This window comes from Lepidochelys olivacea, assembly GCF_965140295.1.
Source record: "Lepidochelys olivacea isolate rLepOli2 genome assembly, chromosome: 13".
NCBI lineage: Eukaryota > Metazoa > Chordata > Testudines > Cheloniidae > Lepidochelys > Lepidochelys olivacea.
In genome coordinates this window covers 30,900,840-30,914,937 of record NC_140423.1, presented here as the reverse complement: position 1 = coordinate 30,914,937, position 14,098 = coordinate 30,900,840, and the positions used below count along the sequence as shown (strand labels likewise).

At 59.0% G+C, this 14,098-nt stretch overlaps 1 protein-coding gene across 1 annotated transcript; it reads right to left on the bottom strand.

Annotated features, from left to right (window-relative positions):
* Positions 1-833: 833 nt before the first annotated feature.
* On the bottom strand, positions 834-9,775 carry SLA2 (Src like adaptor 2; the record flags this gene model as incomplete). Its single annotated transcript, XM_084645195.1, has 7 exons — positions 834-1,064; positions 1,495-1,627; positions 2,479-2,628; positions 4,700-4,803; positions 6,488-6,574; positions 7,303-7,402; positions 9,688-9,775. The coding sequence occupies 7 exons, from the start codon at positions 9,773-9,775 to the stop codon at positions 926-928; spliced, it is 801 nt and encodes a 266-aa protein (XP_084501321.1). The 3' UTR covers positions 834-925.
* Positions 9,776-14,098: the final 4,323 nt, after the last annotated feature.

Here is a 14,098-nt window from a genome sequence, read left to right as displayed (position 1 = left end):
TTCAGTTGACAGAGACAGCCCCGTAGTTGGGGGCCATTTCCTGGCCTCCGGCTCATGGCACCTTTAGTTTCTGAACTGTTTGGGCCGGGCCAGCGTCTTCCAGGGCTGCAGGGCCTGGCTTTAGGGCTTAGGGGAGCTTGTCTCTGCACCAGGTGTGGAGAGAGACGTGTCTTTCGCTGCTGCAGACGCAAGACGACAGGCTGACATCAGACACACGGGAGCGTGCAGTTGGCGATGGCCCCAGCTCTCTGTGCAAACCCTAGCCCTTGCTGATGCTTGGAGGGCCTGTGAGTCCAGAGTCGGCAGAGCTGTGGATGGACCATGCAGGTCAGGACTGAGTGGAGCAGGCTGATTCTGGCCCATCGCTGTCTGTTATATTCAGTGTTAGGCAGGGCCAGTCCGTCACCTTCACTGGCATCGAACTCTCTTACACACAGCACATAACAGGGCCTCTGTGCATTATAATTCACCAAAAACTCCTCTTCCGAGCAAGTCCTTTCCATCTGGCCACTGGACCCAGGGTGCCGGGCCCGGTAAGGTGCCCTCAGAGGCTGCCTGCGGGCTGGGATTTCCAGGCAGCAGCTTACTGGGCCAAAGCCGCCAGCACTGGAGGTGAGAGTGTGACCCTGAGCAGCAGGTGCTAGGTTCCTTGTGGCGAGCAGTGGATCCAGGCCCAGCTGGGCCTGAGTCAGACCCAAAGCACCAGGACCTCCCCACCCAACCAGCCACCCAGCTGGGTGAAAGCATGAGACAAGGCCAGCCGGGGGGACAGCTCAGAGCAGCGCTGCTGCAATAAATTACTTTGCAGCAGGGAAATAATTTATATGGTGCGTGTGGGGTGAAAGTCCAGGGGCAGAGGAAGCAGCTTGGGTGGCTGAGACTGCAGCACCGCAGACCCTGGTGCCATGTGCTGGGTACGGCACCCTCAGGTGCTCTTCCACAGACTGCCCTTCTCCGGGGGCAGCTCTTCCGTCAGAAAGAGGTAGGAGCTGATGGCTTCCCGCAGGCCCAGGCTGACTGGGGACTCCCCCTCTGTGGGCGGAGCCTCCGATAACAGGGCCGAGCTACAGGCAGAAGAGAGGGATGCTTAGGACAGTCACGCTATTCACCAGCAGCCTGGCACCCGCCAGACTTGGCCCTGCCCCCCGCTCTAGCCAGTGGCCGCATCGCTGGCACCAAGGCTAAGCACCAGCCTAGAGGCAGACAGGCCCCAGCCTGAGCTGCTGTGTCCCCTTGTGTCTGGTGGGTCCTTGGAGGCCCCCTCCCTGCTCAGCACCCAGACCCTGGGGAGCCGTGCACCCTAGATCCTGCACCCAGATGGGCCAGGAGTGGGCAGGGGGGCATTGCAGGTCCCCCCACAGCAGGGCTCTCCCCCACACCCTCCCGCCCCAATGCACAAGGAGGTCTCCACTCCTGCCATCCAAAGAGCCGTGGAGCCGTTCCAACCCCCGCCCGAGTGAGGGGCAGCACCCTTTCCTGCCAGCAGCTTCCTACCTGTCGAGCTCCTGCCAGTTGAGAGCCGATTTCTTGATGACCACAGGCGGCGCCAGGTCCTGGGCTGGGGCTCGCACGGCTCCTTGGGTGAAGCACGGCTCCTTGAGGAGGCAGCACAACCCATCCCCGATTTCTGGGGCAGAGACACAGGGAGCATCAGCAATAGTGTCCCATTCACCTGCCCCCGGGGCATGCACACCCTGTGTGCACCCCAGACACACGCTCCTCTACCGGGGTGCCAGCTGCACTGACAGGCCGCCCGGGGGCAGGATGGCGCCCTGCTCACACCACGGGGCAGCTGGAAATGAGCAGAGCCGGCCCGGGAGCGCTGCTGCTCGGCGTCAAGTAGCGCAGGCTGCTCGTTGCTGTGCGGCTTGGAGCACTCTGCCACGCGGCGCTGGGCTGCTAGACCACACCCAGCACCCCTGGGCCTGCTTTCAGACACAGCTCTGCAGCCGTGACCCCTGCAAGTCACGCACACAGTGGGACTGGCTTGGGGCAGCCAGGGAGGAGCATGCAGCCCCCCACGTACATTGGGGGCAGCGCAGTCAGAAGTGGCCAAGTCTGGCTCTGGGCTGCATGCTCCTCCCTGGAGCATGAGCAGTAGGGCCCATGGTGTGGCCCTGCCACTGGGGGGGGGGGGAAGGTACTGAGGGGGTGTTACCAACCCGGGGCACTTACGCCTGCTCCAAGCAGCACCATCCCTAAAGACAAGGGCCTATTCCTGGATTCATGGCGCCCCTGCCCCCCACTCCAATAAAATGGGGCTAAGAGCCCAGGCTGGGGAGGAATTGGGGAGCTGGGGCTGCCACCCCAGGCCCTGCGCTCTGGCTGGCCTGGGGCAAGGTTGGCACCCCGAGCTCCTTGGTGAATCTCCCTTTCTCCCCCCACCACAGCGTCCGTGGGGGCCTGCAGGCCCCGGGCTGCGCACATTGACAGCCGCTTCCCACTGGGGCAGGGGCTCGTTAGAACCTGGGCTGTTACCGGAGTAATAGTCCACCAGCGCCTGCAGGCTGGGGAAGGTGAGGCGTGGGGCGATGTAGAGCCAGCTGTTCTCCAGGCGGTTGATGCGATAGTGTTTGACAGAGTCCCAGGAGGAGTGGTTGGTGTGCCTGACCGACAAGGAGTAGCAGCCTGCAAGGGGAGCAGTCATGACCCAGTGCCCTGGCTCCAGCACACTGCCATGGCCGGGGACACGGCTCGGAGTTGGGGCAGGGGCCTCCTGCCACACCAGCAAGTCGGCTTCATTGCAACTGCACTGGACCCAACCCCATGGCAGCAGGGCCCAGCCTGAGCAGCCTCTGGGGGTTAGGACCATTCAGATTAGGGTGGAGCCCTGTGTTTGTGCTCAACACTGAACGCTGATTGGTGCGGGGAACAGACTTATTGGGCACATCAGCCAATTGACAGCAGCAAAATGGGATTTTCACAAGCTGGGGTCTGACTGGCCCATGTTCTGCACCACAAGCCAAGCTGATCAGTTGCTGGACAGCCATGGGGCTGATGGCCTAGATAGGCTTTGCCGCCCTTACGCCTCCCCTCCCTCTTGCCCCCACATCAGGCAAAGTGTGAGATCCCCTTGTCCTTGGAATACCTGCTCCAGAGTGCCTGAGCCTGGGGCCCAGAGCCAGCCGGCTGCCTGGCCTGGGCTGTACGCTTAGCCCAGGGAGCCCTGCCTGCGGGAAGCACACGCACACTGGCCAGCCCGGTGGTGGGGTCGCTTTCCTGTCACGGCATGCACAGCAAGGTTTTCAGTTCCTAAGCTGGTAACTGAATGCTGCAGGAAGCTTTCTGCCTGGGGGCAGTGGGGAGCGGGGGGAGGGAAGTGTGACACAAACCCAGTGTACTCAGGAAACCGCTGGGCTTGTCAGCAAGCTAAAGCTGCAGGTGCGAGTGATCGGAGATAAGGCCACTGCACTACACATTGCCGTCATGTGCACCGCAGATGAGGCTGGAGGCCTCAGTAAATAACACATTGAATTCAGCCCTTGAAACCGTTGCTCCTCTGGCCCGAGGTAGGGATCTTCCTACTGTGAGTGGCCCGGGGGAAGGCAGCAGGAGCCGTGAGTACGACACGCAGCCGCTGATGTGTGCAGGGGCCGGCTTTAGCATCCAGCGCTTCCCTTGGGCCAGCTGGGACCGAACCATCCTGGGCTGCTCTGCCCGGGCCTGACTCAGCTCTGCCCTGCTGGGCTGTCACTACACAGACCTAGCGCTTTGGCATAGTGGCCAGTGCGGGCAGAAAGCCAGCCCCTGCCTTGGATCGCCATGATCGACTTAGCAGGCCTTTTAGGGAAAGGTACAGGTCCAGTTCTGGGCCCCAGCCCTGCTCCACGAGCTCCGAGGGGGAGCTAACATTTTAAGGGGGCCCAGGATTGTCAGTGAAATCTTTGCTTGTGCCCTGGGGCTGCTCTAAGTTATGCTGGGGCCATTTCAGCCCCAGTCCGCTGCAGGAGCGCAGACCTGGAAAGGCACCAACATCACACCTGAGAGCAGGGATCTGACCTCAGTGGAAACAGGTGCGCGGCTGCCTCACAGAGCCATGCCCCACCAAACAGCCGCCGCAACGGGTGAACTTCCCCTCACACCAGCCCTCCCTTTCGCATGCAGCCCCAAGCAGCGAGCAGCAAAGGCCCACCCCCGGGCTCTGTGCTCCCACAGGGGTGTGGGGGGGCCAGTTTGGCGGCTGTGTGTATCAACGAGCAGCCTTTTAGCAGCAATTCTGACAGTAGCTGTGGCTCTCATGCACTTGGGCCCTGAGAGCCCTTTGCCCCGTCTCTGTCATTCCCCACAAGAGTGGCCAGGCGCCTTCTGGGGAGAGGCAATGATGGGCTGGGGGTGCGCAGCAATTCCCTGCTCAGGCGCCAGGCTGTGCCCAAAAACAGGCACCAGCCCAGGCTAGACTCTGTCCTGAGCCATGCTGATGGCAACAGCCCAGAAATCTCCGTGACCCTGGAGCCCTTCCCCCGTCAGGGACAGCCTGGGCATGGCAGGAGGCGCTGTGGGGTGAGCTCTGAGGCTGGAACACTGCCCAAATGTGAGGCTGGCAGCCTCGGGGTGGGCATGTGGGTGGGGCAGTGCCCAGGCATCTCGCTGCAGGGCTCCTGCTCACTAAGAGGAACCAGCCCCATGGTTCCTGGCCCCTCTGCTCCAGCCCGGCTGGCAGGTGGTGGGCTCTTGGCAGCAGCTCTGTGAAGTTACTTACCTTGCCTGGTCTGGCTCTCTCGGATCAGAAAGGAACCGCTGCGGTTGCACGGCAGAAGCAGCAGCTCCTCGGCTTTCTCCCGGCTAACGCCCTCGTACAGCCACCTGGCAGCAATGACAGGACGCTGAGCACCGGGGATTGGCAGCAGGCAGCCCCACTCCTATGCCATCCCAGCGCCCCGCCCTACTGCGGAGCTGCCCTCCAGGGCAGGCAGGGCTCAGCCCTCCCCCACTATGAGGACAGCCCTGCCTTGGCAGGGGACGGACTGCAGGGTAGACTGCGTGGTCCCATTCCTGGCTTCCACCCGAGCCACATGTTCCCCGGGGCCCAGACTCATGGCCAGGCTGTTCGTTACACTTGGCCTTGGCTTCCTCTGGGGGGAATCTCACCGTGGGATGACTTCACCCGGCAGCGCAAGGCAGCTGCCTCCCGGCTGGACCGGCTGCACTGGCTGATGGCACACAGCAACACCGCGTGGGCTTGGAGACCGGCAGCGAAAAGCAACAGGAAGGGGAATGTAGGAAGGCCGACAGGCCAGGCCAGCACTGTTACACCTCCCCCGCACACAGGAACCCCAAGGTGCCTTCCATGCCCACACGCAGTCAGGACTCAATGGCCCAGTGGCCAGGGCGTAACATGGTCTCCAGGAAGCTAACTACGGCGTTCAGACCAGCCAAGAACCCAACTCGTCAGGCTGCGTCTTCCTGGAGCGCCGGCCCCGGCCCCCAGTCAGCACCACATAGCCCCCGGCACCACGCTGAGGCTTCAGCAACACCACCGCCATGGTACAAACGCCAAAGCGTGCTCTGGAGAATCGCCGCAAAGGGGCCGGGAGCAGGGCCGACTGGCTTGACGTTGGTTTTGCCTCCTGTGGGGCCCGTGTTCTGCATTTCAGCCCCAGCTCTGTTCAAAGGAGCAGGAGACAATAGCTGGGGGGAGGGGAGAGGAAGCTGTGGCTCAGCGGGTGTCGCTCAGGGGGTCTCAGCTGCATCAGGAAGCCTGTGGGGGCACGTGCAGCTCCCTGCCACCTGCGTAGCAGAGTTTGCCGCATGCTCAGCTCTAGGGCTGCCTGTGCTTCACCTGGAGCCCGACCCCCTCCACCACATCCCAGCTGACCCTCCGACAGCCGCTGGGTGGCCCCTGCATGCGCCAGCCTCACTCCGGGGACAGCTCCGGGGACCCATCTCAGCCCCCCATGCCCTGAGCCCATTGCAGGGATGGGAGGGGTGGCCTGGAGCATGGGGGCTGCCTCCCCTCCTCCCTAGCTCTGCATCCGTGAGGCACCTAGGTGGGGCTCTGGGCCCCAGCACTGCCTGAGTGCACTGAGCCCATGGGTACCTACGGCCTGCAGAGCCCCAGGTCTTATGGAAAACCCAGGAAGTGGGTGAGCGCAAGCCCACCCACTGCTAAAGGCCCCTCCCCCAGCCTAGCGGGAGGGACCACTGGACCCGGGGACCAACTGATTACGGGGGACAACTAATGAAAAACAGGGACCGGAGTGAGGGTCAGAGGTTCAAAATGAGGATACCGGATGAGGACACCGAGCAGAGATGTTCCAGCCCCGCTGCCTGTCTGGCACAGCCCTGCGGGGTGACTCGCCCTGCCTGCAAACAGCCAGCAGTAACGTTACTCTCCTGCGCACTCCCACCGCACCTGCCTGCATGGGAGTGTTTGCGGGAGTGCCTTCCTGTGTCTCTGCATCATCCGGCTCCAGGAGCCCTGGCCCCGCTCTGCTGTGATACGGCACTAAACAACAGCACGGATAACGCCAGGCCCGTGGGCTCCTACCTGTGCCACACCTTCGCCACGTGGCTGCTGGGGACTGAACACTCCTTGCCGGTGGCTAGCGACACCACGTTCCACCAGTCCCCATCCCTGTAAGAGAGAAGCGTTTCCAGGAATGCCACGGCCACTTGCCTCCAACCAAGGCCCCTGGCTGGGCTGTGCTGGTAGCCCCGTAGCTCCTTGCATTGGTTGACCCCCTCCCCCTCCAACATACAGCCAGCCATCTCAGCCCACTGAGCTCACCAAGGGCCTCTTTGTTGCTGTGTCCTGAGTTTCTGAGGGCTCCTGAAATCAAAGCACTGGGGCTCGATTCCATGGGAGCTTGAAACGTGCCTGCAGGGCACAGCTCCCCACACAGCCAGACGCCGTTCCCGTGGGGCACGAGGCTTGCCAGGAGCCAGGAATGGGTCAGCAGAGGCTGCTCCCCTATGACGGCTCCGCGTCCTGGCACCTGACAGAGAGCAGAGCCCCGTGTGAGACCCAGGCCAGAGGCAGGCTCCAGCACATGTCCCTGCAGGCAGGATTGCAGGGCATGGGAAATACATGACAAGAGCCTCTCCTAGGGTGCCCCAGAGCCTGGGGAAGCCAGAGGCTGTAGCACTGGCTGCTGTGGCCATGTTTTGAGAGGCCATGCATCTCTGGGGGGGGGCAGAGCCCCTATGTGCCAACCTGGTTCAGCCTGGCACAGTATAATGAGGGCTCAGGCACAGCCTGGTGAGCACCCCAGTGTCGGGGAGGCCTCAGTCTCCTGTCTGGCCCCTGGGGTGGCACTTGGGGCTTAGCCCTGGGCAGCCAGGCTGCTCCTATGTGGGACTTACTCAGAGAGGACGTTCAGCTGCTCTCCTGGTCTCAGGATGGTCTCCACCTCCCCACCCGCGGGGAAAGAGCACAAGGCAACTGCCACGTAGCTGTTCAGACCTGCCGAGAGACCATAGCACCTCAGAGCACAGCACTGCCCTTCCCCACCCACGGGGCACGCCCGTGGCCTGGCGAGAGGGGCAGAGCAGTGCCAGGGTGAGCAGGCCCGTGGCTCTCAGCGGGTGCCCAGAGAAGGGGTATGTGCAGGAACGGCCTTTGTGGTGTGTTGACTCTTGTGGGAGGTTGTGTTTTCTTTTGAGCCCCAGATCCCAGAGCCAGGGGTGCTGGAGAATCGGGGCTTTCAGGAAAAAGAGTCAGTGGCCAGCCCCAAAATCCAGAAAGCACGGCCCCAAAGCCGGAGAGTGCAACCTCCCGCAAGCCACAGAGCGCGACCCCAGAAGCCGGAGAGGGCAACCCCGCAAGCCAGAGAGTGCAGCCCTGAAGCTGGAGTGCACCCCCTCCCCCAAGCCAGAGAGCATGGTCCCTCCCACCTCAGAAAGTTACAGACAAAGACATCCCCCCACCCAACTATTAGGATTTTTTTTTAAATTGAAAGATTTTAAGCCAATCTCATGCTTTTTTGGAGCCTGGCTGTGAGGTTTGCGTGCGTGAGGCCAGCAGCACAGCACTAGCCCCCACTGCAGGGGTCTTGCTCGGATTTATACCCCGCACCCATGCAACCTCAGTGGGGGTGAGTCAGCCTCATGCTCGGCCCCTTGCGTTTGACACTGTGGGACTTGCCCAGTTGCAGGGTCTATGGATGACCACTGGATGGCACTGTGCTGAGTCAGGGTTTCTCGCAGTGCTGGGGGAAGAGTGGGATGTCTGCTCTGCACTGTACAGTACTTCCCCAGAGGCCTTGGTTCCAGGCCCAGCCAGCCACGAGTCACTCGGGTTTTGCTCATGCCCATGAGTTCATAGAATCATAGAATATCAGGGTTGGAAGGGACCTCAGGAGGCCATCTAGTGCAACCCCCTGCTCAAAGCAGGATCAATTCCCAGTTAAATCATCCCAGCCAGGGCTTTGTCAAGCCTGACCTTAAAAACCTCTAAGGAAGGAGATTCCACCACCTCCCTAGGTAACGCATTCCAGTGCTTCACCACCCTCCTAGTGAAATAGCGTTTCCTAATATCCAACCTAGACCTCCCACACTGCAACTTGAGACCATTACTCCTTGTTCCTTCATCTGCTACCACTGAGAACAGTCTAGAGCCAACCTCTTTGGAACCCCCTTTCAAGTAGTTGAAGGCTGCTATCAAGTCCCCCCTCACTCTTCTTTTCTGCAGGCTAAACAATCCCAGTTCCCTCAGCCTGTCCTCGTAAATCATGTGTCCCATCTCCCTGATCATTTTCGTTGCCCTCCGCTGGACTCTCTCCAATGTGTCCACAACCTTTCTGTAGCTGAGGCCCCAAAACTGGACGCAGACTCCAGACGTGCCCTCACCCGTGCTGAAGAGAGGGGGAATAGAATTGCCTGTTTGGAGCACAGCCTGGATTACTGGAGCAGGTTGGCTCAGCTGAAGCCAAGCCCCCCAGTGCCTCAGGTGCTCTCAGACCCCGCTGGGAAAGCCAAGAACCAGCCTGTTTTCTCCTCCCGCTCTGCCTGTGGGCCTCGCTGACAGGCTCTGCATGCTCCTGCCAGCCGAGCTCTCCCGGGGCACTCCCTGGCTCAGACACAGGGCCCCAGTGCAAACGGGGCAGGAGTCGTGTGAAATGCAACCCTCGTTCTGTGCACGGAGAGGTGCCAGACTTTCCTGCCAGCCTCACTCCTCCCAGACTGAGCCTGTGCTGGGTGCCTCAGTGCCAGGCCAGAGCAGGCGGATGGACACTGTTGGGCTCCTAGCAAAGGACACCCCGTAAGTGCGCAGCAGCACAGGGAGGGAAGAGGAGCCTTGTGCAAACCAGCCAGGAGAAATGAGGTCACTGGTTCCCCAGGGGCCTGCAGCCTTGGCATCTTGCCAGCCCTTCCCCACAGTAAAGACAACTGCTCGGTGCACTGTCCTGCTCCTCCATGCTGGAGAAGCCGGGTCTGGCCATTGGGCAGCCAGGCCCCTGCCCCCCTCGCTGCTGGAGGACATGGCAGGGTCTCTGGCGGCTTTGAACAGTGATGCTGCACAGGTTGGAACCTGAGTCACGCATGTCCTACCGGCAACGGAAGAGGCTGATTCCTAGGGCTCTGTGCTGAGCCAGCAGGCAGGGCACGACGGCAGGGTAGGCATAGAGCAGAAGGGGGACTGCAGTGCCCCAGTGGACGGATGCAGGATGGGGCTGTTCTGCACAGGCTGGGAACTCCGAGCTCACGTCTCACTGCTGCTCAGGGCTGCAAAGGGGCCATGAGTCCTACCTGTCTGCACAGGGGCAGTGGCCTGCATGGCAGCAGCTGGGCTGGACTGAATGACAAGCTGCTTCGTCCTGCTGGGCAAACTTCCCATCACTCCTGGGCACCAGCGAGGCCTCAGCAAACAGCTCTGACCTTCTGCAGCAGGGAGAGAAAGCTGAAAAACCAAGGGACGGCTCAATGCTTGAGCTCGTGGGCTGCTGCCTGCCCTGCTCCCTGTCCACCCCTGGTCTTGGGGGATCCCGGGCTGCCACCCCACACTGAGGGCTGCCCAGGGCACCCTGCTGCCCCTCAGTGAGGCTTTCAAATGGCCGACTGTCTCCCAGAGCCACATCCTGCTGGGGTGGGCGAGGGGCGTTCTTAGGATTTATGGGGCCCTACACAGTATTATTAAATGGGTGCCCCTATGCCCAATGGCAGCCTGAGCTCGCAGCCCGGGGGCGGGGGGTGAGGAGGGATGAGACAGCAAAGGCTAACGAGATGCCTGGCCCGCCTTACGGTGACAGAGTCACAGCTCCCCGCAGAGACCCGCCCCCGTACCCTCTGCCTCACGCAGAATGGACATGCAGAAGGTACCTAATTAAAAGCATTAAAAAGATCTAAGGGTGGCAATTTTGCAACAGAAAAGCTTCAAAAACAGACTCCAAGGAGAAACTGCTGAGCTTAAATTAATATGCAAACTAGATACCACTAACTTGGGTTTGAATAGAGATTGGAAGTGGCTGGGTTATTACACTTATTGCAACTATTTCCTTAAGTTAAGTATCCTCACAGCTTCTTGTAAACTGTCTAAATGGGCCATCTTGATTATCACCACAAAAGTTTTTTTTCTCCTGCTGATAATAGCTCATCTTAACTAATTAGCCTCTCAGAGTTTGTGTGGTAACTTCCAACTTATCTGTACGTGTGTATATATATGTTCCATCTGATGAAGTGGGCTGTAGCCCACGAAAGCTTATGCTCTAATAAATTTGTTAGTCTCGAAGGTGCCACAAGTCCTCCTGTTCTTTTTAAAAAATGTTTCCAAAGATTTTAGGCATAACAAAGGGTTTTATATCTTACTAAAAGGTACTGATTTTGCCGGAGGGTTCTCTTAAAACTGGTTCATCAGATAGAAGTAAAGAAAGGGAAGCTTTCCAGCTATCTGGAAGGAAAGGGGTGTTGTCCCTTTAAAGGCTCTCTTCAATGTGGGGAGGGGGAAGGGAAAGGGGATGAAGGGAAAAAGGGATAGACAGAAAGGACAGGAAGACTTTGGAAGCATTTTTTTTACTATAGTAATTAAAATATGTATTTTAGATAAGGGTGGTCTTTGAAGGATTTATTTAAAAAACTCTTATGTCTGAAGATCCAAGCATTTAAGGCTAAAGATGATTGTGCATCTAAAAATCTATGCAAGGATTTTTTAGGGATGTGATTTTATAATCTTCACCAACACACTAATTAAATATTTTTAAAGAAAATTTTAAACTAAGGTCCTGTAGACTGACATGTTCTGAGTAAATATTACAGTCATGCACAACTGTTTTTGTCAGTAAATTCAGAAACTGACAGTATATACCCAGGGGTTGGCAAATGCCTGTTAAATGGCTTCATTACCCCTTGAATGGCTCTTTAACAGTTTCAGTGGTGTGCTAATAGGTCTGGCATCTGGAGGCTTTTTCACTTTTAACTACTAGATCCCCTCCCAAGGAAGACACCAGGCTGCAGCAGCCTGCTGTGGGAGCCTGCAGGAAGGGTTGGAACAGGGATAGAAAAGCCAGGAGGGTGGACACTAAGACTCAGTGCTCAAATAAATTGGTTAGTCTCTAAGGTGCCACAAGTCCTCCTTTTCTTTTTGTGAATACAGACTAACACGGCTGTTACTCTGAAACCTGTCACTAAGACTCAGTGGTGCCCCAAATTTGCAGGTGCCCTACGCGGCTGCGTATGTTGCCTATGCCTGAGGACAGCCCTGGGGTGGGCCGTGCCCTGAGCGCTGTGCAGCCAGGTCTACATGGCATGACAGATGGTGGCCTGCTGGGGCTGGCTGCTCACCTTGGCTATTCACACACACCCGCCCATACAACCCCCTGCTCATTGGTGCGTTAGCTTCGGCGATGTTTATAAAATGGCCCCATTTGGCTATGTGTTGTGCCCTGGGCTCCAGATGTCCTCTGGGCAACAGGTCTACTGGGCCCTCCGGACACTGGGCCAACAGGGCCTGCGGAGCCTTGTTTGGGTGGTTTTCTGTGTCGTTGCTCTTGGTTTAACCTGCAGCCCAGGTGCTGCACTGGGGCTGTTGAGTGGGGTTAACCAGCCCCAGCGTGTCGCAGCCTGGGTGGGCTTGGGAACACTCCGAGCCCAGAGGCTCCTGCTGCAACACAAAGGGGAACTGGGGGCTTATGGCAGTAGGGCATCGCCCCAGAGTCATGCCAGGGAAGAGTTTGACGTATCTGGACAGGGCCTCCCGCATTAACTTGGTCAGGGACGCCACAGCCCCACTGAGGCAGGCAGGCTGCGAGGTCAGGGCAGCTGGCTGGTGGGGAGAGCCGTATGAAATGGCCAGCACTGCATTCGCCCCTCCTAATGAGACCCAAGGGAATGGCTCAGGGCAGTGATCACAGGCACGAGATCTCCATGGCACCCAAGAGCACCCCAGGATCCTGCCTGTCTGTGGTCATTGAAGATCCCAGAGTAATTCTTACAAGAGAGGGCTGGTGACCAACTGCCACTGTGGGGGTCTAGGCCCTGTGTAGCTAACTGTCCCCACTCCCGGCAGCGGCAGCTGGCCATGGCAGGCCACTTTGTCCTGGTGCCTGTGCACCAGAACCACCATTTAGCCCCTCAAAACATCGATTTCCCCTGCTGCCACCCCCCCCTTCACCTCCAGTGCCAAACTGGCGTGTGGTGGTGCTGAAAGTTTTTAGATGGCTGCTGCACTACACCCCAGAGGTGGCTGCATTTCAGTGGTGGGTGAAATGACCCCAACCTTACAGGGAGGGCTGTGAGCCTTAGTTCATCGCTGTTTGTAAAGGGCTTTGAGCGCCTGGGCTGAATGGGACAAGCACGTTATCACAGCGTACCATCGCACAGTCACATCGCACAGGCTCCCCCCGTTTCCTCTGGCACAGCTCCGGACCTCCGGCAAATGGGTTCCAACACGGCTACAGCAACTGAGCAGGGCACGTGTTGGCCCTGCTGCCCTGAGGAAGGGGCCTGGCGTGAGGGCTGACCAGCCTGTAGCTGCACGCTTTCCTTCCTTCCTCCTTAGGGCATCTGACAGCAGGTGGGAGGCAGGGTATTCAGAGCACCGTCTTCATTACATGCAGCCCATCAGCTCAGAACAGGCCCCTGGACCAGAGCTCGCCAGCCCCCAACAGCCCCCGCTTCCCCCAGCAGAAAAACTTGTCCCGCTTACTTGACTCTCATCTCAATGAAGACGCGACGGGGCTCCTCAGAGCTTGGCAGATGCTGTGCTGAGTCTGCAGTGGCGCCCTCCTGCTACGGCAGGCTGCCTAGGGCAGGAGTCACTCCAGTGCTGGGAATAATCCACCTGCATGCAGGGAGGCACTAGGATTCCTCTGAGCCCACCACTGCAGGCTCTCCCAGCTGCTGGCTCCCCTGCACAGTGCAGAGCCCACCACTGCAGGCTCTCCCAGCTGCTGGCTCCCCTGCACAGTGCAGAGCCCACCACTGCAGGCTCTCCCAGCTGCTGGATTATGCTGTTCAGAACCCCCCTGGCAGCAAGCCTGTGTCTCTCTCCTAGGTGCCACTGTCCTCTGGCACTAGAAACTTCTGCGTAGCTTATTGCTGAGCATGAGTGTGAGGTGTGTGACAGGCGGGAGCTGGCGACCCGATCACATTTCCTGTGATGTGCGCAAGTGCTGGAGAGGAGGCTGGCCTGCTCATTTCTGTTTCTGCTCAGAGAGCAGCTGCTTACAGCATCCTGTTTCCATGGGGCAGGTGTCCCTGTGAATGGGACCAGACCCATATCTGCTGATGCTGGCTGGGGGTACTGGGGAAGGGTGCAGGGGCAAGACACCCTTCCTCTGGAGCCAGCCTTGAGAACGTGGCTGGTCCGGAGCTGTCGGCACCAGCCAGCTGGTGAATTCCTCCCCGGGACTGGACTCGGGGTTTAAACACACACACACACACACACACACATCTACAGGCATGCACATCTGAACCCTACCCCCACCCCCTGTACAGGTACACACACCTGAACCCCTCCTCCTGTACAGGTATGTACACCTAAATTCCCCCCAGTACAGGTACAGACATCTGAACACACCCACTCATGTACAGGCATTTGCACATACACCCAAAAGTTTCAAACAGCCCTTTGGTTTCCTGGTGCGGGTATAAAATAACCCTCCAGGCATTTAGCCCCTTGGCTCCTCACCAGTCCAGCCCCCCCGCTCAAGCAGGAAAGCCCAGG